We start from the raw sequence: 26,981 nt of genomic DNA, 5'->3' as shown, positions 1-26,981 counted from the left end.
GCATAATGTGAAGATAAATGTGTTAAGACTTGCACTTTGTGCAGTAATATGGCGTCATAAAATCATATGAGCCTGATGCTACACTGACTGATGTTCAGAAGCTAGTTATTAAAACACTTCAAATACACTGTGGTTTACTGGAGTTGTATTGTTATCTGAATCACTTGTAAATTACATAGATTTTGTGAAAGGAGTCACAGCTGGTGGAAGGGGTATTTATTCGTAGACACTTTCACTTTGCTGTAGGCCTTACAAGTGATCATTAAGTTTCTGGCTGTGGGTTTACATATACGTTGAGCCCATCAGTTCCTGCTCCTAACTTGGACAGAGGATTGGTGAAAGGCATGACAAAGTATTTCCTTGCCTTGTTCAGAAGCCTGATTTTCCTCCTTCACATTTCCATCCCTGAGCTTTCACTTAGCTTGTATTTTGAACAGGAAAGACACCAGCAGCTAACAAAGAAGCCCTCAGCATTTTCTGAGACTGAGAGTCTCTGAACATCTTGCTTCCATATTACTGCTAATCTCAGCACCCTGGTAATGAAGGGCTGACCCTGAATGTGAAACCTACGTGTTTGAGAAATGCTAAGAGGTTTAAGGTTGGCCCATCCCAGGCATCTATAAATGCATGCTTTACATATGTAATTTTTCGCCCCCACAGAAGAATTCTTAGAACATGCAGTAACATATCAGCAGTTTGTGGACAATCCTGCTATCATTGATGACCCTAACCTTGTGGTTAAGATTGGAAATAAGTAAGTATGTTTCAGGAAAAAAAAAATTTTACTGTTGTAACAAAAACACTTCTGTGGCTCTTCAGTGCATTAGACCAGTTTAACTGTAGCTGAAAAGTAGGTTTTGAATGTTCATAGCTTAGATTCATCCAGAAAGAGTTAACTCTCTAGTGAATTCAGGCTCTTCTAGTTACCTTTCCTCCTTTAAATTGAAAGTAAAGAGCAGTTTCAGATGACCTGTTACAGCTAATTGACACAATTTGAATTTCAAGAAGCTAGTATTAAATGCTAGTAGTGTTCACACTCAATTAGCAGAGTAAAAATGAAATAGGATGTGAACTTGCTAAGGCTTGCCCTGAGCCAGTTTGAATAATTAATATTTACAGGGATATGGCAGTCTGCGTGCAAGCACTCTGTACCCAGCAGTTTGTATATACTGAATATTTTGCTTATATGCCTCTATGGAGGCATTGCTTTTCAAGACTTGTCAAACTTCACCCACCAAGTATGAGACTTCTATTTCTGCAAGGATAAGACATTATTTCATATGTTTATATTGCTGGCAGCACTATGGTCTATACCAGATGCAGCTTTTTGGAGGATGTTTTAACTTGAGAGCTCCTTGCACCTGGCATACAATGTTACAGAGTAGAGGAGAAGTCATGGCATTGTGCTGCACTTAGAGGTTAGGCTACCCTTAGTCATAGACATCGCCCATACAAATCTGACATGCCTGGTGCATCCTTATGTGATAGTTTGTATCACAGATGGTATGGCCTCATACCTGACCCTCTCTGTGGTCTGGAGTGAGTCACTTATTGCTTCCCTGCCATAGCTCTCTGAATTTGATGGTAATGTTTACCTGCCTACTGATATGTTGGGAAGAGAGGAATACTTAGTGAGGATCTTACTGTCATATTCTCTGGATGTCATGTGAGCTTCAGCTTCCCTAGAGAGATGGATGATAATACTGTATTTGTCCTAGTGTCAGTAACAAGAGTTGACCCATGTTCAGCACATCATAGCAAAAGCTTGACATTCTACAGACTACGGCCCCTAACTTCTATGTAGTTCCTTGACGGAAAAACAGTGAAAACAGCTGGTAAAAAGTGTAGCTCATGCTGTGATAATGAGGTATATTAAGGACATGAGGAATGTATGACAAATACCCTTTCTACTTAAGGACCTAGCTTCTCTTGCATGTCTTGAAAAGTATATGCCGTAAATACGTGTGAACATACTGTGGAATAAGGTGAGTCTACTCTTACTGGTACAGGCCAGAGTTTGACCTGCGCCAAAGAGGTTTCATGGCTTTAAACTGCCAGATGATAAATACTAGGTAGATTATGAATTGGAACCTTGGGATTACAAAAATGTAGTAATCGTCTTTGTTGCATGCCCAGGTACTACAACTGGACGACAGCTGGTCCCCTTCTGCTGGCAATGCAGGCATTCCAGAAACCTTTGCCAAAGGTGAGATTGAACATGAAGGTTGGTCAGAGAAGTTGTGACATTCTGCCATTTATTAAGGCAGGGAAGAGGGCTGTTGTACAAGAGAATCTGCACATCAGTAATACCTATCCACACATAACCATTCATCTAGCTTATGCTAAGGGCTAAATAAGCAGGACTAAATTTGGTCTGTGAATAGTATTTATTTGCTAGACTAAGATCATTACAAATATTTTGAAGAAGGAAAACTTCCTGTTTTCCTTCATTAATATGGATTGTAAATATAAATTATATTGACCCATGTTAGTGTTTGCTCTAGCTGAATACTTGGTGACTGCTTTCCATTTTATCTGTATACAGCAGATGATATCAAATAAAAATAGAGGCCAGGAATTTTAACCTCAGTGAATAAGCTTTAACTACTAGATAAGGAATGCCTGTAACTTGCTAGTTTTCTATTTCTCGGTTGGTTGTTCATAACCAACCAAGGTAGGTAGTGGCTATGACTACGTGACACTTATATATGTTGGCTTATATTTAAATGCATTGATGAACTCAGTCCAATTCCACATGACCTGGTGCCACATAGATGCTCAGGACAGAAATACACACTACTGTAAATGTATATAAAGAAGTAGTATCACCACTGGCGCTATTTTTTATCCTGGTTAGCCATGGATTTAATAAATCTTGAACCTAAACTCTCCTTCTGCCATTTGCAGTACTTCTCATGTCTTTGGGTTTAATCTATGTGAATTCAAATGCTATCTCTATTGCCATGAATATGGAATAAAAATTTCTTCAAAGTCCAGAATACTGTCTACCCCTGTGTTCTTTCCTTGTCCCACATTACCTATGTATGCAGTCATGCGTAGCTGCACTGTAGCATCCCAATATAAAATAAATTGATCCTGAAAGTCCCAAGCATCTGGTAAACGTGGCTTGAATTTCAAGGATGTCACAGAGCCAGATGTTTTGTGCTTTACTGCAAATATTCTAGTAATCATCAAAGGTGGGATTCACCTCATGGAACTCAAATGCCTGCAGAAAGGGTATAGTTATCCTACTCTCTATTTGCTGGGCAATTCCACAGAGTGATTTGGACCTTGATAGGTGCCTGTTGAGTCTTGCAATAAAGATAATGCAAGGTAACTGGATTTTTAATTAAGCACTTTGATACCTGAGCCAGATGTTTTGGGTTTTGCCTAGGATGGGTAAATGGAAAGAATTGGCATGCAATATTTTTGCCATTAAATTAAGGGAAATGGCAGTTCTTTCAATAGCATTATGGTTACTCCATTATTCATATAGCTTATCAGTTAAGAAAAGTCTTGTATTAGTGTGAAATTCAGTGTGTTCATCTTTTTTAATGGTTAACTTATATTCTGAATGCTGATAACTTTCTAGACAGTGCAGTTTTAATTTAGTGGAGAAGCCAGTGCATATAGTTGGAACAGTCTGTATGATTGGGAAGGTTTACTTGGCTGAACTGTACCTCTGAAACTAAAATTACTCATTTATTCTACCAGTCATCCTACTGGTTTTCTTAATGACTTGTTAATTAGAGTTTTGATTTGCTGTAATAATGGAACTAGGGAATTGAAATACTAAGATACTTTATCAAAACAGACTTTATGAAATGATTGAAAACTGGAGTTCTTGCGAAAAAATCACTCATGTTCTGCAAAATACACTTAACCACATGTCTAATTGTAAGCATGTGAATTATCTCACTAAAAGTCAATAGGACGTCTGCTTGATGTTGTCCATATGTTTGAGAACCTCCTTAAATTGTAGCCATTGTTCTCAACAGTGGCATTCCATTCTCAGTAGCTCCATCTGCTCCTTGTTTTTCTTATTTTTGTTTAAAAAGTTCTCAACTTATTTGCTCAACTTTATTCCTCTGTCATTTCTTTCTTTTCTTATATACTTTAGATAGTATAGTCAAGAGAACCTATGGAAAACTGAGAAGAGGCGTGCATTGTCCTATACATTAGCTGTTCTCTCTTAACTGCTAAGAATTCTTGGGATCATTGATTTTTTTTTTTTTTTTTTTTTTAAATCACCAATCAACATCACAGTTTTATTTTGGTGACTTTGCTTACAGTGGAGGCTATCATCTCAGAAAGCCGGTGGCTAAGCTATTCTAGGGCGTACCAAACACTGCGGACGCCTTCACTGTAATATTTTCCCCTTTCGTCTTTTGCTTGCTCTCTGAGTGAATTCAGCTCTCGTTATTACAATGCATAAGGCTCCAGTCATTACAAGTATTGAAAGAAACTTTTCTCTACTGAGGTCTAGTATATATAACCAATGCAAAGTAGTCACAATTTAAAAACCAGTTCTAACATTGTCAGTCAAATTCATAGCATCATACTAAACTCATAAAAGCCAGTAACAACTTTGCTTTTTTCCAAACTGGTGATTAAATATGAACTTTGTAGTTATTTTTAAATGAGAATAACCATCTTGCATGTGGGTTTGTTACTGTTTTGCTTGAGAGCTCCTTCAGGAAGTGATATTTTTCTTTTTTTAAATATAATTTGCACTAAGTAACTTCAACTTAAAAACAGTAGGTCCTCCATTCTAGACATTATACTAACACCTATTTATGCCTTTTTTTTCTTCTTTGATTTTATCTCTTTTTCATTTTCCTTTTAAAAATACCATAAGTATTCATGCTTAAGTTACTTCAGAGCAGCTCTGGATACCATTAGATTTTGCTTTAGTAGAATTTATGGTCCACAGACAGTATGTTTACTTTTATTCTATTTATTATCAGTTAAAATTGTGTGTTTGGCACTTTCTTTCATTTACGTATATCAGGTTGTCCTTTATTTTGGGGTTTTTTTATGTTGCCATCCATTTATCACAGGCCACTGTGGAATCTATAATGAGAGACAAGATGCCCAAAAAAGGTGGAAGGTGGTGGTTTTCATGGCGAGGGAGAAACAGCACTATTAAAGAGGTAAGTTTAAGAAGCAAGCAGAATTTCCTTCTGGTTGTAGTGGGAAGGCTGGGTACCTCCATATTCTTCCCTCAGAACTTTGCTTCTGAGTGTAACTCAATGTTCAATTTGACTGAAGATATACATATTGAAAGATGTTTAAACAGGGTCTGAAGTCGGAAAGCTTTGGATCAGACCCTTCCTGAAACATTTTCCTGCAGTGTTTTGGTTCTGCATTTATTTTCATTTCATTAGACAAACCTGAGGCAGTGTTATCTAATGGATTAAACTTGTGTTTGGGAACCTAGAATCGAAGAGCTGTGCCACTAATTTAATGTTTTTGTGCAGATTAGGTACCTTTCTGCAGTTTTCTTTTGATAGTTGAAGAACGGGCATATTTATGAGTAGTGTGAGCTGTAAAATTCAGCAAAACCTAAGATGGAAAACTGACTATATATTAGTTTTAAAGTCTTCTTGAATTTCTTTTCTGAGCATTAAAAGTTTGTGGTAACAGTCTTAAAGCCATGGATGAACATTAAAGAACAGTGAAAAAAGAAAAAACTTTATATGAAATATTGATCTCCTGTCTAGACGTATTTAATCTTTAAAGTTGGCTAATAAAACCTCTTCATATTAATTTATACTACTGAAGCATTAGTACTTGAGGGGAGAAAATGGCTTCTAATACATTTTTATGGTTGTGCCTCAGTCGATGAACTTTTTTAGCCTTGCATGAAATACCCACAGATCAGTACAATGGTTATGGGCTTTAGAGCGCGAGATTTTAGTTTTTACAGTTTGAAGTTTTTAGAATTTCTCTCTGAGTGAAAGTATTTGGTTATCTCTTGAGCTGTGGCAGCTATAAATGGATAAGGGGAGGTGTTATTGTTGTTTGTGTATCTCATAAAATCATTCACTGTTTAAAAATCTTGTGGGATAAAATTGATAGAGCTTAGCATCTACTCAAGGTAAAAGCAGTTTGGAAAGTTTTATTGGATTAAAAATTTTAATGATTCTATGACAGGTAATAGTAATTTTTTTTTCTTCTCTAGAGTCATACTTTGCTTTTTCAAGTGAAATCTAGCTTTTTGAGGTGCCTGAACTGAGTAGTTATGGGATTGATCTCAAAACTTCAACAGTACTAGATGTGAAATCTGGTATTTCTGAACTTCTTCCATGCAAAACAAATCTTAATTATTCTTCTGAGTTTTATATTTGCAATTTTTAGTTCTTTGTTCAGCCTTTATTCTTTAAGAAAACCTTGAAGTTTTACTTTGCCTACAAGCAAAGGAAACAAACATGCTGTTGATTTTTACCAAGTCTGTACAAGACAGAATTTGGTTTTCAAATATTTTTCTAAAAACATTTGCTCTCTGCCCAACAGGAGATGCGCAGCTTCTCATACTTGTATTTTAACAGGAAACAAAGCCAGAGCAAGGTATGAGTGGGAGTGGACTTACAGGAGAAGACTCTTCACAGATGAGCGTGGCAAACAGGTACCCCAAAAATTATCTGTACCTGAAATGAGCAGGAGTTACCATTTAAAAAAGAAAACAAACTACCTCTTATATTTGAACGAAGAAATACTGCATCAGTGAAATACGTTTAATTTGTTATTCATTGCACCAAATGAGTGCAGATAGGAAGGTTCTACCCATGGCAGGGTTGCAGACCTTGCGAGTGTGCTCTGGCATTTCTGTGGTTTGGCTGGCAGCTCTGTGACACACATTCCAGCCTCTTAAAAACAAACAATAGTTGGAGCAGTTCTCCGAAGCTGTATGTATCTCTCTAGAATTTTCAAGGGAACATCATAGATGACCCCATGCTGTCGTCAGATCCCAGTTGCTAAACTTTCTGATTTACTTATATTTATGGCCTGACAACTTCATTTGTTCCTGCAAATTTTGGGAAGTTCGGGGGCCTAAGACTTTGCACAGGTTTTTTCACAGCCAGTAGTCATGGTTTTCTATTACTTCTTTCAAGGATTGCAGAAGTCTCTTCCTTCTGATGCTCCAAACCAATCATGCTGTATGGCCAGAATCTTTCCTTCAGGAGGGTTCCATAAGATGAGCTTGAACTTGCTTTGGAGAGATGAGTTAGCCAGGGACAGCTCTCCTACCTTGCCCCTTTGCTGTACATACAGATCTTACTGTAAAGACAGCCCATCTGTGTGCTGTCTGCACTTAGAGCTGGAAAGGGCTAGATTCAAATATGCTTTATGCTCATTAAGCTAAGTTCAAGGATCATATTTATGAAACAAAAAGGCATTAATTGTCATTCTTTCTGGAGGTCAGCAGTTGCAGTCCAGGAGAATGTGCTGGAAGGAGGATTCCTCATTCTCTAGGAGGCTAGCTGTTATCTCAGTTCCCTCTCTGAGACTGAGAGAGCCACAGAATAAATTGGCAAGGCTGATTTTCCTTTTAAGGATGACAAGTGACATTTAGGTCTGTTGTTTAAAGATAAGCTTTAAAGTGGAATTAAGACTTCAAGCAGACTAGATTCTGTAATTCGCATTCTTTGTTTAAATTTTAACTGATGTTAGAAATCTGTCATGAAGAATTTATTGCTTGCAAGCAGAATGTGACAAGTGGCATGTTGAGTAAAACTTTTGAGATCGGATATTACAAAAGATAAGATAGACTTTTAAATGTTGCTAGTCATGGCATGCGGTACCTTGGTATTGGGTCAAGGCTTCCTAACATTAAACAACATCCAGGTGTGATTGAAATAAAAGCCCAAACACTGATGAGATTTGTAGGAGCTGAAAGGATGTTTTACCTTCCACCTAAGGTGATAGATTTGTTTACTGTTAGGAAAACTTTCTCTCTGAAGAAAAATATCCTTAACAAATTTCTGAAAAAATGGTTGTAGCAGAAAAAAAATAAAAATTACACTGATGTGTATTTAAACAGAATTGTGTAAAGGAGCTCAGGTTTTATGACTTTTCATCATGTCCTGACTTTTCATCATGTCCTGAATGGGGTAATCCTGCAAACCCTGGAAAAGAATAATCCAATGATCTAAAGTTGCTCATTGAAAGAGAAGGAGGAATTACTTTCTGTAATAAAATTTCCATCACTTGGATTTTTTTTATTAATTGATAAATTCTTTTGGGGGGATGGGGGAAAGGGGCGAAAAGAAAGCCAGCCTAACAAACTCCTCTTTCTTCATCTGAGAACTGAGGAATTTTTGTAGTTACAGTATCTAATGGGTATTTTTTTTTTTTTACCACTGTGAGATTTTTTGAGTCAATATGGGTTAATTTACATCCATTAAATTTAAGTAATGAAAACTAGCTTATAGACAAGTGAATGGCTAGAACAATGCAAGTATGAATAATGGGGAACATGCGTGAATGACAATTCAGCGCTTCATTGATATATTTAAAGCCATGATGTGAATGACCTCCTGTGAGACAGTATTTAGGAGCAGAGAATCAATGACTTATTTGGTGACTCACTGTTAATGCATTTTTAATGGATACTGAGATACATTTACTGACATGATAGCATCATTTTCTGTGTGTGCAATGTTCCAGAATAAAAGATGAATCTTCTTCAAGCGACGAAGACCCTAGAGCAGCCAAACAAAACCTTGGGTCATTACAAACCAACTCAAGTCATCTCTCATTATTGTCTGGAATCAGTTACAAAAAAACACTTCGACTCACTTCTGACCAGCTTGTGAGTTAATTTTACATTCTTGTCCTGAAATGTCATTTCTAATACAACATGAACAATACTGTTATTCAGGCTTGCAAAGCTTAATTAGCTCTTATGTCTTGCATTTAATTCCCTTTCTTATTATATTTAAAAAAAAAATCTTTTCCCTTCTCTTTTCAGTATTAAGCATAAATGTTGGACCTTGCAGGAAGTGCTGGGGTTCAGAGATTGGGAGACATGGGATCCCATTTAGAAAAATATCAAAATTGAATTCAAAAGTATATATTTGTCACCTGAATAAGTGTACTGGAACCACGTCCTTTTTGTATTATGTAGAATGTGTATATGTCAAGTCACAGGCCTCTCTTCTTTTTTTTCTTCTTTTTTCCTTCTCTTTTTATTCATCCTCTCCTTTTCTTTCCCCTCATTCATAGGCAGACAGTCACGTTTTACATAAATATGATTTTCTGTTAGTAAATTCTGAAAGAGCTGCTTGTGAATTTACTATGAGGCCAGGCTATTAATTTCTTGGGAGCCAATTCTCTTCCTCTGTGACAGAGGTGTTTTGACTAATGGTGACTAAACTTACAGTTTTGAGTTCTGCACATGACAATTTGATCTAGAAAAGTGGGCTACTTTAGGGAAATACTTTTTGTCATCTTATCTACAGCCAATTAGTTTTCTGAAGGAAACCCACACAAGGCGTACAGCATTAAACAGCCCATCACTCACTGCCTGAATAGTTTGTAAGAAATGTAGAATTTTTCCAAGAGACAGATGGGATGTGTTAGTAATTTTGTACAGCAAACAAAAAGTAAGGATTACACAAATATACTGATACTTTTCAGATTCAGAAACCTAGCAGAAATTAGTTGAAGCTAAAACTACTTTTAGATTGGTTTCTTCAGTGGATGAGACTCATCAGTTACCCATCAGTTGTTCTGCATTCCTATCTCCTTTTCACTTTTTAACTAATAGAAAAATTGCAGTGAAATATATCTCAGAAAAAGAGACACTTACAGTGTTAATAGAACCATAGAATAGTTTGGGTTGGAAGGGACCTTTAAAGGTCATCTAGTCCAACCCCCCTGCCGTGGGCAGTGACATCTTCAACTAGATCAGGTTGCTCAGAGCCTCGTCCAACCTGACCTTGAATGCTTCCAGGGATGGGGCATCTACCACCTCTCGGGGCAACCTGTGCCAGTGTTTCACCACCCTCATTGTAACAAATGTCTTCTTTATATCTAGTCTGAATCTACGCTATTTTAGTTTAAAATCATACCCCCTTGTCCTGTCGCAACAGGTCCTGCTAAAAAGTCTGTCCCCATCTTTCTTATAAGCCCCCTTTAGGTATTGAAAGGCTGCAATAAGGTCTCCCTGAAGCCTTCTCTTCTCCAGCCTGAACAACCCCAACTCTCTCAGCCTTTCTTCACAAGAGAGGCGTTCCATCCCCCTGATCTTTTTCGTGGCCCTCCTCTGGACCCGCTCCAACAGGTCCGTGTCTTTCTTGTGCTGAGGGCTCCAGAGCTGGACGCAGGACTCCAGGTGGGGTCTCAAGAGAGCAGAGTAGAGGGGCAGAATCACCTCCCTCGACCTGCTGGCCACACTTCTTTTGATGCAGCCCAGGATACAGTTGGCTTTCTGGGCTGTGAGCACACATTGCTGGCTCACGTCCAGCTTTTCATCCACCAGTACCCCAAGTCCTTCTTGGCAGGGCTGCTTTCAATCCCTTCACCCCCAGCTGTATTGATGCCAGTGGTTGCCCCGACCCAGGTGCAGGACCTTGCACTTGGCCTTGTTGAACCTCATAAGGTTCACAGGGGCCCACTTCTTGAGCTAGTCCAGGTCCCTCTGGATGGCATCCCATCCCTCAGGCGTGTCGACTGCACCACTCAGCTTGGTGTCATCTGCAAACTTGCTGAGGGTGCTCTCGATCCCACTGTCTGTGTCATTGATGAAGATATTAAACAATACTGGTCCCAATAAGGACCCCTGAGGGATCGTCACCGATCTCCATCTGGACATTGAGCCATTGACCACTCCCTCTGGATGCGTCCATCCAACCAATTCCTCACCTACTGGACAGTCCACCCATCAAATCCATACCTTTCCGATTTAGAGAGAAGGATGTTGTGGGGGACCGTGTCAAAGGCCTTACAGACGTCCAGATGACATCAGTAGTCCTTCCCATGTCCACTCATGTAGTCACTCCATCATAGAAGGCCACTAGGTTGGTCAGGCAGGACTTGCTTTTGGTGAAGCCATGCTGGCTGTCTCGAATCATCTCTCTGTCGTCTGTGTGCGTCAGCATAGCTTCCAGGAGGATCTGTTCCCAGGCACAGAGGTGAGACTGACTGGCCTATAGTTCCCCGGGTCTTTTTTTTTCTCTTTTTAAAAATGGGGTTTATGTTTCCCCTTTTCCAGTCAGTGGGAACTTCACCAGACTGCCACAACTTCTCAAATGTGATGGATAGTGGCTTAGCAACTTCATGTGCCAGTTCCTTCAGGACCTGCGGATGGATCTCATCAGGTCCCATGGACTTGTGCACCTTCAGGTTCCTTAGATGGTTTTGAACCTGATCTTCTCCTTCAGTGGGTGGCTCTTCATTTTCCAAGTCCGTGCCTTTGCCTTCTGAGGCTTGGGCAGTGAGGCTTGAGCTCTTGCTGGTGAACACAGAGGCAAAAAAGTCATTGAGTACCTCAGCCTTCTCCGTATCCTGGGTAACCAGGTCTCCCATTTTGTTCTGGAGAGGGCCCACATTTTCCCTAGTCTTCCTTTTATCCCCAACATACCTATAGAAGCTTTTCTTGTTGCCCTTGATGTCCATGGCCAGATTTAATTCTCTCAGGGCTTTAGCTTTCCTAACCTGATCCCTGGCTGCTCAGACAATTTCTCTGTATTCCTCCCAAGCTACCTGTCCTTGCTTCCACCCTCTGTAGGCTTCCTTTTTGTGTTTGAGTGTGTCCAGGAGCTCCTTGTTCATCCATGCAGGTCTCCTGGTGTTTTTGCCCAATTTCCTCTTTGTTGGGATGCATCGCTCCTGAGCTTGGAGGAGATGATCCTCAAAAGCTCCCTCCTTCCTCCATGGACTTTGTCCCATGGCACTCTACCAAGCAGACCCCTGAAGAGGCCAAAGTCTGCTCTCCTGAAGTCCAGCGTAGTGAGCTTGCTGCGTGCCCTCCTCCGTGCCCTAAGGATCTTGAACTCCACCATTTCATGGTCACTGCAGCCAAGGCTGTCCTTGAGCTTCACATTCTCCACCAGCCCCTCCTTGTTGGTGAGAACAAGGTCCAGCATAGCACCTCTCCTCGTTGGCTCCTCTACCGCTAGGAGAAGGAAGTTATCATTGACGCATTCCAGGAACCTTCCTTCCAGGAACCAACACAATCCTGTGTTGTCCCTCCAACAGATATCGGGGTGGTTGAAGTCCCCCATGAGGACCAGGGCTTGTGAACATGAGGCTGCTCCTATCTGCCTATAGAGGGCCTTATCCGCTTGGTCTTCCTGGTCGGGTGGCCTGTAGCAGACCCCCACTGTAATGTCACCTGTCCCTGCAGTCCCTTTAATCCTGATCCATAAGCTCTCGGTTGGCTCCTCATCCATTCCCAGGCAGAGCTCCATGCACTCCAGCTGGTCATTGACATAGAGGGCGACACCCCCTCGTCTCCCCTGCCTGTCCTTCCTAAAGTGTCTGTATCCCTCCATCCCAACACTCTGATCATAGGAGCCATCCCCATGTCTCTGTGATGCCAATAAGATCGTAGCCCTGCAGGTGTGCGCATGTCTCTGACTCCTCTTGTTTATTCCTCATGCTACGTGCGTTTGCATAGAGGCATTTTAGCTGGGCCCCTGATGAAGCTGCCTTACTGGCTGGGGTTTGTTTGTGCTGCTCTTCAGGCGCTCTCCTGCTGACCTGTGATCCTTCTCCAGGCTCAGTGCATCTATGGCTGGCCCTGGCATCAAACTGCTAGGAGTGGGATGGATTGAGGTTCCCCTCCCCGGCAACTTTAGTTTAAAGCCCTCTTCACCAGCTTGGCAAGCCCGTGCCCGAAGATGCTCTTCCCCTTCTCTGAGATTGACCCCATCAGCCCCTAGTAGACCAGGTTTCTCAAAGCGAGTCCCATGGTCTAAGTAGCCGAACCTCTGGCTGTGGCACCAATCCCGTAACCATTTGTTGACTCGCCAGATTCGACTGGCCCTTTCAAACCCCTTCCCTTTGACAGGGGGGCAGGGCAGGATTGATGAAAAAACTGCCTGCGCTCCAGAGTCCCTTACTGCTGCTCCCAGGGCTCCGTAATCCTTCTTGGTAATCCTCAGACTGTTCCTGGCTGTGTCACTGGTGGACGGTACAAGGCTTGGTAGCCTCTCGGTGACATCCCTGATACGAGCCCCCGGTAAGCAGCGCACCTCTCTAGAGAGTGTGTCCAGTCAGCAAATGGGTGCCTCCGTGCCTCTCAGAAGAGAGTCGCCTACTAAACTCCTGCAGGTTTTGTGAAAATGTTCAGGTCCACAGATAGAATCAAATCAGTAGTCCCTTGCCCAGCGTGTCACTAAGTGACACAGGAGACAGTGGGAGGGAAGGGCGGGGAAGCGGGAGAGTTAAGGAAATTTGGTGGAGACTGAAGGGTAACAGGTCATGTGGTATGAGAGATGGATTATTACAGGAAAGAGATGTAATATCATAGAACACAAATCCCCATATAAACACTCTTAATTAAAGTTCACGGAATTCCTTGTTACCCACATTTCTCTCTGCATATGTATCTATATTTCAGAATGGAAAACCCTCATAGATAGTCCCTATTCCATAATTTGTTATTGTTTATGTGAACTTTTGGGGATTTTCTTTTTTTTATATCCCTGACTATGAAACAGAATTTTTTTTTGTTTTGTTCTGCTCTATAAATCAATGCCTAATGTACACCACACAGGGCAAATCTCTGCTATTGTTATTTAGACAATAGCTCTGCTGAAAGCAGTAAGATTCAGTGTGACCAAGGCAATGATCATCTGTGGCTTTGTTTGCACTGTGTCCATTTCACATGCTCAGTTTGTTGATTATCTTGCTGATAATGTCTTGCAGAAAAGCTTAAAGCTCAAGAATGGCCCCAACGATGTGACCTTTAGTGTAACAACACAGTATCAAGGCACTTGCCGCTGCGAAGGGACTATTTACCTGTGGAATTGGGATGATAAAGTTGTTATTTCTGACATTGATGGAACAATCACACGGTGAGTTCATGAACAGGGAGAGGCTTTATCTGCAAGGACAAGTTGTCCTTTGGACTAAAGGAAAAAGTAATTAATAGGGAATTTTGAGTCACAAAATCATCATATTGTAGTGTTGTGGGGGGTGAGGTTTTTAAAATTTCTTTAATTTGGCTTTCAAACGATATAAGAATTATTAGCTGAATTCTTAATTTCATAAAGACATATGCCATATGTGCCCATTATTTGTCACCTATTGGTGTCTCATGATAATATTTACAGTAGTGTTGGAGGACCTTCTGCAACATCATAACCTTTCTGCTGCATCGCACTTCTGAAGTATACTGGCGACATTAAAAAGAAGAAACACATTAATTCTGTTTTAAAAAGCATTACTGGGGCATTCCAGTGAGAAGCATTATCATTTAGAAGACAAGACTCCGAAATCAATGTCAGAATTAGAATTTAATGGAAAGTTTCAGATTAGTACTTTGGGTAAAACCCACAATTGTGGAGTGACCAAACTGATTCACTCGCTGATTTTTATTTATTTATTTATTTAACATTGGGGAAAACAATTGTGTGTGGAACAGGGAAACACATAATAAAAAAATAAACATTTTCTTTTGACCTTTTAAATGCTTAGATTTGTTTCAAAATCAGTTTCTTTTAAAATCAAACTTAGCTATGTCTAATTGGAAAAAAGAACAAGGAAGAATAATTTCCAAGAGCAATCTGGGGTGAATTAAAATACTTAATTTAAACTGAAACTCTCTTCTTCCTTGTGATTTATCCATTGTAGGGCAAACTTTTTTTTTTTGGTGCCCACATAAATTAATATTCCCCCCGCCTTTGTTTTTTTAAGCTTCAATAAAGTGAATGGGATCTACTCTTCTCTCTGTTGTTGAGCTGACCAGAGAGTTACTGAATCACTTCACCTTATAATACCATTGCAAATCCATCCGAAGCCACTGCCCAATGTTTTCTCTCTAAGATGCAAGATATTCAGGGTGTGGATTTCTTGCTGTGTATCTGTATAATGCTTAGTCAAGTGAGGTGCTCATTTGTTTGAATTTCTAGATGTTATTATAGTGTAAATAATTTTCTCTCGTGTAAAGCAGGAAATACATTGAAACCAGTATAACTATTTCATAATACTTTATACGTGACCGACTGCTGGCTTTATGTGGAGAAGTTAGTTTGAAGTAAGCTAGAATGTCACTTCTCATGCTTGTAATTTCCCATCAACTTCCCTTATGGGTAATTTGGTTTATTTAGAAAACATTTAATGTAAACCTCAAAAAGTATCCTTAGTACTGGCTGGCCTACTACACAGATCTGTTTGATAGTCTATATGCTGTAACTTCCATGTTACCTTATAAGTCACGAGCTTATCCATGAAGACAAGTCCTGGGGCACAAGAGTAATTAAAACAACATGGCCAAGGATGGGTATGTCAGTCTATCTCAAAAGAAAGGGGAATAAAATCATCTTTTGATCACAATCAATTCCTTACAGAAAACCTTATTTTCCTTTGCTGCTAGTCAAATAAGTTAGTGGGGTTTGTATTAGCCTCATCTGTTATTATATTTTTTTTAGTTCAATTATATTGTTTTTCTTTTATTCAGGTCAGATACTTTAGGTCATATCTTGCCAACTCTTGGGAAAGACTGGACGCACCAAGGGATTGCAAAGTTGTACCATAAAGTGAGCCAGTGAGTATTCAAGTAAATCTGTTCACGTATCTGTGGCTTGTTTGTGTTTATTCATTTGCACATAAAAATTAAAATTTCTCTAGCCTTCTCTTAACCTGTAAGGGTGACAATTTTATCAATATCTCATCACTTCAGTGATACTTACACAGTGTAAACATCTGCTGTATGATATCCAGAGCAAAACCTGCTTTGTGATATCAAAAAAGGAGAAATTTCTCTACTGAAAGAGTGGTCAGGCCTTGGAACAGGCTGCCCAGGGAAGTGGTGGAGTCACCATCCCTGGAGGTATTTAAAAGATGTGTAGATGAGGCGCTTACGGACATGGTGTAGTGGGCTCAATATACCAGAGATCTAATGAGGTTTTGAAAAAAACTATTTTTTTAGCTATTGAAGAAATAATGGGCAACAGTAGATCAGCTGTGCTTTAGGTCAGTTAATGTCATTAACAGAGAGAGCATCCTGGTATGACCTAGAACAATGTATTCCAAAAAAATGGAGATATTAATTTCTGATGAATATGAACAGGAGAAAAACAATCAGTACTAACTCACATGGGGTGGTATTTGGGAATGTTTCTGGGTGAGCAAGGCTAGTGGAGGAAGAGTATAGGTGTACTGTTGGTCCCCTGGATATGTTTTGCAATGTAGTCAAGCTATTGTGTACACTGAAGAATCAAAGACTGAGAGTATGGTGAGTTTTGTGACTAGCAATTGAGAGAAAAAAGGAAATGAGGAGAAAAATTAGTTGATGTCTGAATGGGATCAAATGAAGTATCTGATATATTCTGATGTTATGCATTCAGATTTTAACTTTGACAAGGAGAATTACTGATTGCTGTCTGTTCAGGTTGATATTTCTGCTTTACGCAGAATATAAAATTGGTTTTCTTTTATTACATTAAATTCAGCTGTTATTATATATTCAAATTACCGTAAATGTTTGAAGAGCCTCTGGTACACATCACAACTGTTCTCTTAGTTAATCTGATTTGTTCTGTGTACTAGGGTTATGCTAAGATTTGTTTATTGCTTTTTGTTTTACATGGATGATGAATTATAAATTATGGATGGTGGAATCTAAATTATGCCAGAGACACTTGTCTGTGCTTTTATTCTCTATATACATACGTGATCACAGAAAAGACAGGACAGCCTGGGAATTCACATGCTGAGCAGTATTTAGTTCTGTGTATAACCTCTGCATTACATTTGGTGAAAATGTTAATTTTTTTAATTGCAGTTGTTATTTCTATGCCTGCCAGCATTGTCAATTGTTAGCGCTTTGGTGATCATAAACAAAAAAAAAAAATTTGAGTCATGTTGTTTTTCAAATTACAGAGTTAATTACGTAGGGGCTAGATATTACAGCTGAACACCATATATATTCAATAGTTAGATTTAATGACCATATGTACACTGAATACGGTATTTATTTTATGAACAATAATTTCTTTATAGGACTTGCAAAGTAAATTGCCACTAAGTTGAACTAACATCATTGAACTCTGTTCTATCATGAACAGAACCAAGGGTAACCTGTGACTTCTGCCAAAATTTTTATTTGTGTCAAGTCAAAGATTACTTCTCATACTGTGTTTTGAAGTTCGAATTTGCTCTGACTTGAAGGAATATGTTACTGCTGCACATAGACTAGTCTTGTTTTGCAGAGGCCCAAGAGGCAGGAGTACAACACTGTTAATACAGCAAAGGCTAATACGCCATTGTCTGCTTTATGCCAAGTGTTTTCCTCTTAGCAGATGTCATTTCAGTTAATTCTAAGGACTATGCAGGGATGGATAGAAAACCATAAGCAGTCATAAGCCATGAGAAGACCAGAGATAAATGAGCCCTTTTTAGGTGTAAATCGCTAACTGCAGTGGAGCTAGACAGATTTTAATTATCCAAGTTTCTGGCATAAATGTTTTTATTCCTTTTAAATAAGTCTGGGTTAAACATGTCTGTTTAACAGTCATGATTTGATTCATGTAAAAATAAACCCACAAAATTATTAATGTCAAAATACCTGCTTTATTTTTACAATAATTTCTTCTTTTATTTCTATTCACAGAAATGGATATAAATTTTTATATTGCTCAGCACGCGCTATTGGAATGGCAAACATGACCAGAGGATACTTGCACTGGGTCAATGAACGAGGAACTGTGCTGCCTCAAGGGCCAGTGTTGCTGAGTCCAAGCAGCTTATTCTCAGCTTTGCACAGGTACTGTAATGTCACTTTTATGCAGAAAGAAACTCAGGGGTTGGTGGAGGCTGAATTCTCAGCTCTTTTTATGGCAGTGCTTGAAATCATTCATAATGTTTTTTCTTACATATTCGTGCAAAATTTAATTAAGAAATTTTGTTAGAGGAAGACCAAAATTCAATAGACAGTCACATTGCTTAGTTTATCTCCTAGACATGCCTCAATATACATCTGTGTTCACTGTTTACCAATAGGTACTGCCTGTTGACTTCATGTGTTTAACATGATGTGTTAATATTTAGCTATGGGAAAAATGTTCACACATTAATAACAATCACTCTTGTCTTGACTTGTAAGGTGTTCCAATTGGCGTAAGTATTTTTTTGTGGAAGAATATAACTTGGTGGGTTTTGAAGAAATTCATGTGAAAATGAAATGAACTTTTTATACTCCTGACTGCACTGTATTCTGTGTGGACAATGTTGTTCTTTCTAGGTGTTAAACTGAAATAAGTGAATAATAATAATAGCACAGATTATGAATATCATACCTTCTTCCTAATTCAGTGAAGCATGTCAAGTGATTACTGAAAATATTTTAAGCTGTTAAAAGCTGCTGTGACACGATATATTTCATTAGAATTTTTAATGGAAGGTTGTTCAGATGTTCTTCTGATTGAGTGACATGCTACAGGCTGTCTTACCAGTCATTTTCTAAATATAAGAGACTGTGGAGGTATTACAGTGCACTTCTTAGTCTGATTAAATAATAGATGCAGTGAAAGGGTACTTACTGTTATCTTATGCTCCTCATATCTAGAAATATATTTAAAGTGATACTCTTTTTAGTATCTTGTTTAGACTAAAGAATGCCCATCTTTCAGTGTACACTATTGTAACTGCTGTGATGTGTGGGCAATAAACGACTTCATTGTTATCCATAGATTTAATTATTGTGGTTTTGAGGGCTCTGAGATGAGGTGTATGCGAGACTGAGGAAAGATGGTTTTATTCCTCTTTTGCACATTCTCAAACTTTGATTTATACATGGAGCTGCTGTTCCAAAGGGCTGTATTACTCCTATGAAGCTTCTGTACTATTCACATCTTCCTTGACATATGTGTTGGTGCTAGGATGTGGGATTCTGAGCTTCTTAAGCGTTTTTGTGTCATGCTGGCGTCTTCCTATGTTATGGGAACTCCAGACTCTGCCACCTGTTCAGCCTCCTTGCCAAGAGAAGCTGTTGTGAAAGGGCTTTTGCCCAGAGATGAGAACTCCTTTGTTCATTAATGAATTCTGTATTCTGTAAGGAGCAACTGAAGAGAAATAGAAGATTCCTTTATTCCTTAACTTCTGCTAATTAGCAGTGATGGAGGACCCTGACTGTAGAAGTATCTTAACAGGCTGAGGTGCTTCTAGCACATATGGTAATTGCAATCCTTTTTTAAAAAAAAAACAAAAACCTATAGACAGTGAAGGCTAATACAATCTATGAATCATTCTGCTGTTCTCAGGAAGCAGTTTACTTGATGACAATTTATGTCTCATAAGTCTATACTTAGCAGCTACTCCCTGTAATCAACCATCCTTGCTCAGTACCATCTTTCAACGTAGGTTTTAATAGACGTTCCCTTGTTTCAGTGGATTTATTTACTGTGCCCATTATGTAAGCTTGGGAATGCTATTTTGTCTTCATGGGCACTGTGATTTACAAATGAAGATTTATTGGAGAAGGGTAGGGGTTCTGTAGGAGTATCCAGCCAGGTGAAAATGTTGAATAAAGAAGATAAAATGGTTTGTGCTGTATTTCATGTGTACTTATTCAGCCTCTGTTTTTTATCATTTCAGGGAGGTGATAGAAAAGAAGCCAGAAAAATTTAAAGTTCAGTGTTTGACAGACATCAAAAATTTGTTTTATCCTAACACAGAACCCTTTTATGCTGCTTTTGGAAACAGACCTGCTGTAAGTAATAGCTGAATTTATTCCTATTGCAGAGAACAGAAACGTTGCTGTTATTTCATGGTTCTGTTACATTAGAACCTAGAAGCTTTAAATGGGAGTTAAGAATATTTTATTAGGCCCTGTACAAAGGATAATATAAAGGTTCTTCCTCGAAGATCTCACAATGTAGGATGCAAACAGAGATGGAAGAGCAGCAAAGTAACTACATTATATCTGCATAAGTTAGCATAACAGTAAATACTGGTTGAAATTCCAACTAAAAAATCCTTAAGCTTGTGTGGAAACACTGATCTCATTTTACTCCACACTGATACAGTGTCAGTGAGATACCTGTGGACAGACAGAAAATTTTTCAGGTGAATATTGGTGGGACTTACTCTTCAAACTCTTAAGTACATTCAAAAGAACTTGGATGTCCCACTGAAATCAAAAGGTTCTACTTTGCATTGAAAGTGATATGTTGTTTGACACAGAGAGGGGAAGACAGATCTCCATCACCCATTTGAAGGCTGTATAATTGGGCTATAGGCTTTTTTTGACTCCTGTCCTAGCCTGAAGAATACTTCTGTGCATCCAGAAAAGGAAACAGTTGCAGAGGCAGGGACCCTGGCATGCGATTATCCCTTCTTTTAAACTGTTAACATGATCCAAGAGACTGTTTTGGCATAGGCAGCTAGCAGTCTTCCAGGCAATTTCTGGATATGATTGCTGTGTTAGCTTGGGGCATGGGTTCTTCCCAATGGGCATATATATGATATAGCCATATTGGGGGCGGGGTATATATGTGGGGGTGTGGAGAGGTTGGTTTGAGGTTTTTTTTTGAGGGGAGGGGTATACAGAGTTTAATAATTCTGACACAGTGTCAAGAGACTTCCAAGTCTGAGAATGGGCACTCACACTGTTTATTTTACTAGTGTAGATAACATTATAGATGCCTTTAAAATCTTAGAAAGCATCCTGCTCTCAGAAGGGTATATATAGAAGACCTACTTTAGATGTTTACAGTGTCACTGGGCACCTAAATTTAGATGCTAAATTAGGCAGATGGGTGCCTTATTTGTGCCCAGGAGCCCCACAGAACATTTGGTACTTCCTCCAGCTCTGTATTGTCAGGTAGTATTTGCTGTAGAAACAGATGCGTAGTATATTAATGTGTAACAAGTAACCTGGTAACACCACTGTGGGGTTTATGGCTAAGGACCGTTGACATGCAGCTTGGGTGTATCCAGCCTGTTTTGGAAGCTAAACCCACTTAATTGTATGCCTGTATCCTGGCCATGCCATTCGGTCTTATGAGAACGGTCCTTCACCCTTCACATTTCCTAATATGATTAGCAAGAGAACACTTCAGTTGGTTCCCTCTTTCTTTAGTTGGTAGAGAGAAATGGGACACGTCTGGAGAGTAAGTAATTCAGGTGCTAGGTAACCATCTTTGTCCACTACTCTACGAGAGCTAAAGGCTTCTCCCTGAAGCACCTGAGGACCATGGATTCCAGCCCTAGCTGCTCAGTGCTGTAAGAGCTGAGATACGTTCACTAGCAGAAACATTGATAGTTTGGGGAAATTATCAGTATAAATGTGGACACTGGCCATTGCCAGTGTGAATATGAACGTTCAGAGACTGGGCAGTTTAGATGCTTAAATGTTGGACAGAGGTGCCTGGCAAGATATTTTGGCACTGAAATCATGAATGTTGTAGCTACATTTGAGAGGATTCAGCATGCCTTTCTGATGGGACTTTGTTTCTACATTTGTCTCGTATTTTTGTTTGGGTTGCTGATGTTTATAAGCAGCAACTTTTTCAGCTTCATCTTTTAGCAAATTACATTTTTAAAAGCATTATGTCAGAGAGGACAGGAGGTCCTCACTGTCCAAATGCTATATTAAGTTGTTATATCATACACAGCTTAATTTCCATTATCAAGGTACCTTTAGATATACGGTTCTGAAATAACTTTTTAGACACTTTTGTGGTTTTGAGTTATGGATGAGGTCTACCTCTAGTTCCATTATTTGAAGGGAAATAAAATAAAATCATTATTTTCATGCACACTTCAATAAAATTTCAAGTAAAGCAGTAAGTTAATGTTTCTAAAGGAATTACTGGTAACTCACTCTGATCGCTGTTGGAGTGCAGTCTTCAGGTGTGAGGTGTGCCACTGGCTTTGTGAAGATCAGGATCATCGCTTTCTCAATTTTCTGCGCTGCTTGTTTTGGTTTTTTTTTGTTTTGTTTTTTCCCCCAGAATAAACTCAGTGAAATTTCTGTACTCAGGGATGTTACAGGTGTAGATAGTGCATGGACTGCCAGGATGCTGAATTCTTGAAGTGACTGCTGTTCACTTTTGTTCAGTTACTTAATTTTTTTGGAACAGTCTTTACAATATAGAGCTAAAAATAATCTTTTTATCTTCATTAACATTCCAATCTTTCACCACCTCAGCTTTTAAAACCATATCCAATGATTTATATTAGTAAAATGGAAGCTTGTTTTTGCTCTGATCTTCTGGGAGTTATTTTCATCTTTGCTTTTGTCAAGCTTTTCTTCAGAACAGATCAAAACTTACTCATTGCTTTTCCTAACAATTTGAATTTCTTAGAAGACATTCTTAATTCTTACTTCTAATGGCACTTCCAAGAGTTGCATCTGCATTACCTGCTGGGGCTCACTGCTGCTATTTTGGCATATATTCCTTGCTTTCCCTTCTTTCCCCCTTGCTCTGACATGAAGTCAATATATGGGTACAGCACAAATCCAAACTCAGGAGCTAAGAGATGTTTCCGGGGGTTTTAATGTAGGCACAGTTGTTATGACTTCCTTTTGTGATCTTGTCCTTACAAACTAATCACTATTTTACGTGTCAGTTATGTTTTAACCTCTGTACACTGTTGCAAGATACTTGGTACAACGCACTCAGGAAATGAAATATTCTCTGGAAGAAAAATGAAAGTGCAAATGCTTTTACACCAAATGTATTAGTTTTTTATTAAATGTTACTTCTGTGTCAAGGGAAGTTACTGAAAAAACAACCCCATGATTTTGATCAATAGTTTAAACTGAAGTGGCAAACTCCTTACCTAGCTGCAAATTGTCTGTTTCATAACCATTTTGTTAGACTGACCTCATTTGTAACATACTGGAGAATTTCAGATACACAATAACTAGGTAAATTTAGTACCAATACCGTGCAAATATGTTCTTCTGTGTAATGTATTCCAGCAAGAATAAACATTATTGTGCAAAGGCAGAATCATGATTATTTTTTTTTTTCTTACTTTTTTTTTTCCTCTCTTCTGTTTAGGATGTTTATTCATACAAACAGGTGGGAGTTTCTTTAAACAGAATATTTACAGTTAACCCCAAAGGAGAACTTATACAAGAGCATGCAAAAACAAACATCTCGTCGTAAGTAATCTCTTATCCCTAACACCTTATAGGCAAAATTATTTTGCTGTTCTAATTTATGACTCAAGTTGCTGAAAGATGCATTTGATTCCTTAAAATATTTCAAACAAAACATAAAAAATTTAGAATAAAATACAGACTTTCCACTTTCATTCAGTTAAACTGACAAAAAGGAATTGTTTAGTATTTAGTTTCATATATTACATGAATAAAGTAGATGGAAAGGAATTATCAGTGTACTATTTAGTTGGCATAAAAATGAAATTAGCTAGTTTCCTGAAGCCATCTGCCTTTTCATGGCCTTTTCAAAATTTCCCTTTCCTGGAGCTCCTATTTAGAAGAACCAGAAAACAAAACCTGAAGATAGGGCTGAGGGCTTCCAGCAAGATGCTTAGGCACTGTAGCATCTAACACTGAAGGGACATGGCCTTTAGTAATGTTAAGAGTGTCCTTAATCGAAGGGGAGCCATATGTGTATAAAATACGAATAATCCATTGAGCAGGGAGCTGCTTGAGCCAAGCTGGACAGAAATGGGGAAGCAAAATAGGGGGCTTGAATATTTTTAGCAGGTGATCTGGGTGGAAAATGGCATCTGTTTCTTAGTAAGTAAGTATCATTGCTTAGAATGAATGGATTTCTTATCTGAACTGTAAATCCTCTCTGGAAGCTAGGCACCAAAATAGAGTTTAGTTTTATTCATTTCAGGAGGATGTCTGTGTAAAAGTAGCCATGCCTTAGTGGTTGGGGACTTACAAAAATTCAAAGTAAGAAGATCTGAAATGGTTCAGCGTTCTTTTTATTTGTTTATTTTCCAGCTATGTCAGACTATGTGAAGTGGTAGATCACATTTTTCCTTTGCTGAAAAGAAGCCATTCTTCAGACTTCCCTTGTTCTGATACCTACAGTCAGTTCACCTACTGGAGAGAACCTCTACCGCCTTTTGAAACTCAGGATGTACATCCAGCCTCATCTTAACTGCATCTCCAAACTGTTGGCCTCAGCTCAAAGAATGAGTTAGCTTGTATTGAAACGATGGCACCTGGCTTTTGCTGTTAACAGTTCAGCTGGAATCTGTGATGTTGTGAGCATTGTATTTTGCTTTGAGCAAATTTAGAAATGCTTTTTCATACTTAGTCACGTTTCCAGATGACAAGGAGTCTTACTAGGAATAGGAGTGGCATTTGTAGCTCTTCACCCAGCTCCTCAAATTATGCCATACAGTTTCATTATTTAAGGTCAAATAAAAGTGAAGTGATGTTGGAGTTGCAGTTAAACATGCCATAAGGTTGTAAAGCATTACTGTATTTTTTCTGCATCACTGAAGTCACCTTTCATCCCCTGCAAGCAAGGGAGCTGAAGGTGCTCACCAGTCCTGACATCATCTGGTGACACAGACAGGGGTTGCAATCCATATGTCAAAATTCCTTTCTCTAAAGGAGCAAATGATTCTTCCTTTTTCCTCATGGTTGACCAGCAACTGTTTGTTTAAGAATTAATTACTGGTCTAGATCCTCAGCTGTTGTAAATCAGTGTAGCTATTGAGCCAATTGAGCTGTGTTGATTTATTCCAGCCTGTTGTTTTGACATGGTAACAATTTTCTGTGGAAATAAATGATGTGTATCTAAATAGAAAGCAAATTAAATAAGATGGCCAGGTTCTGGCGGTCTTTCTCAATTTGGGAAGTACCATACTTCAAGAATAGCTATTTGGATTAAGGTAAGTGCAAGTGGAAGATACAGGCCACTGTGTGTAGTGCCCATCTTACTGAAGTCAGTGATATTCAGTAAAGACATCTTATCCACCGAATGTGCTGAGTTTCAAGATCATTACTGAGCCAAGAACACTAAGGGTTTTGTCAAAATGTATTAGTTTTATTTGAAACATTATTTTGGCTAAAATGTGAACTTTGATGCTGGTGAATGATGCATCTCAGGTTTTTAGTGTATGGAATTTTTTTTTGTTTTGTATCCTAAAGAATGGATGCTTTTAGTGCAATTTACTCTCCTCCAAGATAATGAAATCTCCTTTTTCATCTTTTTTTTTTCCTTATTTGTCCAGACACAAGCTGTAGATACTGTTTTTGCTACCTGCTTTTGACTGCCTTAAGACTTAACTGTGCGTGCTAAAAGCAATACTGCAGATCAGTTGATAACGTTTTCCAAGTGGTCTGCCTTTACACAGTGTGTTACTTTACTTAAAATGTAGGCATCAAGTGACCATATGCCAAATGATCCTCAAATGTGCTTGTAGTTAGGAAAGAAACTTTTTTTTTCCTTTTAAAATATATTTAAAAGTCTAATTGTTCTCGGAAACACAGAAAATGGCATCATGGGATTCCATGTATATTGTATTTCAGTATGGCTAAAACAGTGGTTCACAAGCTGTGGTCTCTGCCAGCTTGTGATCTGTGAGGCTACGGTACATGTTTTGCAGCTGCTTTGTAGTGTTTTCAGTTAAGAGTTTAATAATAGGAAGGCAGAGTGGTCCAGGAGAAATTTTAATATGTGACTGTGGTCGGTTAGCACCCAAAAGTTTGGGAACAGCTGCTGTGTCTCACATTTGTTCTGTTTCAACAAATTCTGGTTTTGTATGTCAAAAGTGATAGCGACATAGGTAGGATGGTAACTCTGTACTAGGGTTTTCTAACTTCTAGTGCTGCAGACTTTATGTGGGATGTCAGGGGGGCAATTTATGATTTCCCTGTGCCTCCAATAGTAATGAATATAAGTGCAATCCTTTATACAACTGCAGTGTGCAGTGGTGAGCCCTCCCTAAGTCTTCCTTTTCGCATGAATGTTGCTGCTTTGGGTAAGGTGCACGCCCACTTGGGAGATGCCACGATTAGACAAACACAAAGAGGAAGAAATGTGTGTTTAATCCAGATGGATTAAAAAAACCTCTTTTGAAAGTTTAAAGAAAATGCAAATATCTTTTTACTTATAGGTGGAAGAAATCTGATGTGGGTTTTCTGAAAGACAATCAGTGGGGATCGCAGGTTGCCAAACTGAGATGGTTGCATCTCTAAATATAGCCACACTTTCCTTTAAGTATCTATTAATACTTGTCATTAATGATTGAATTAATGGATGAATATACTAACTGCATCCTATTTTAATTCAGTTTTGGTAAAGGCCTATTTCAATCCATTTATTATGCAAAATAAAACCAAACCAACCCTTCTCTTCAGTAAGAGACTGTCAGTTTTGGTTTTTTTATCCTTCCCGGTAGTTAAGATCTATTTTCCTAAGGTGCCGCACACAATAGCTTCCACCAGAAAAGATGGTCCCTGAAAGTTCTCCACAATTAAAGCTTGTCATGTATTTATTTATAACTTAATAAATAGCTAATCCAGGGTTGTTTGTTGCCATTAGTATTTCAAACAAATGATAGTGTGAATGAGTGGTCATTTTAATTCCATCAGATTTTTAGGTGTAGTGGGGCAGGTAACCCTGAGATGCTGCGAGATCTCTCTCCCGGACTTTTCCAAGGCAGTTAAACAGAGTTATGGCTGACTTGAAGCAGATGATTGCCAATGCTAGATCAAGTGTGAAGTTGGACTAGATGACCTCCAGGGGTCCCTTCTGACCAACATTTCTGTGATTCTGTGAAGTTAAAGGCCTTACTTCTGACATACTGTACACCCCTTTGTATCTGAAAGTTAAGTATAGCTGAACAGTGAAACGGATGTGTGT

General features: G+C 38.8%; 1 protein-coding gene across 3 annotated transcripts in view; it reads left to right on the top strand.

The window, feature by feature from the left end:
* LPIN1 (lipin 1) overlaps positions 1-24,556 on the top strand; it is a 51,999-nt gene extending 27,443 nt beyond the window's left edge. For 2 of the 3 annotated variants that reach the window (XM_075145035.1, XM_075145033.1), the window contains 11 exons: positions 661-754; positions 2,137-2,206; positions 5,061-5,153; positions 6,552-6,628; positions 8,671-8,815; positions 13,879-14,027; positions 15,632-15,718; positions 17,786-17,938; positions 19,768-19,882; positions 23,184-23,287; positions 24,104-24,556. In XM_075145035.1, the coding sequence (XP_075001136.1) occupies positions 661-754; positions 2,137-2,206; positions 5,061-5,153; positions 6,552-6,628; positions 8,671-8,815; positions 13,879-14,027; positions 15,632-15,718; positions 17,786-17,938; positions 19,768-19,882; positions 23,184-23,287; positions 24,104-24,263 (1,247 nt within the window). In that variant the 3' untranslated portion in view covers positions 24,264-24,556. The remainder of the gene's footprint in view (positions 1-660; positions 755-2,136; positions 2,207-5,060; positions 5,154-6,551; positions 6,629-8,670; positions 8,816-13,878; positions 14,028-15,631; positions 15,719-17,785; positions 17,939-19,767; positions 19,883-23,183; positions 23,288-24,103) is intronic. The other variant, XR_012672876.1, reaches the window with a different exon arrangement.
* The last annotated feature ends 2,425 nt before the right edge of the window (positions 24,557-26,981 follow it).

The sequence above is a fragment of the Calonectris borealis genome, chromosome 3 (assembly GCF_964195595.1).
Source record: "Calonectris borealis chromosome 3, bCalBor7.hap1.2, whole genome shotgun sequence".
Taxonomy (NCBI): Eukaryota; Metazoa; Chordata; class Aves; order Procellariiformes; family Procellariidae; genus Calonectris; species Calonectris borealis.
This window is presented reverse-complemented; position numbering and strand designations above follow the sequence as displayed.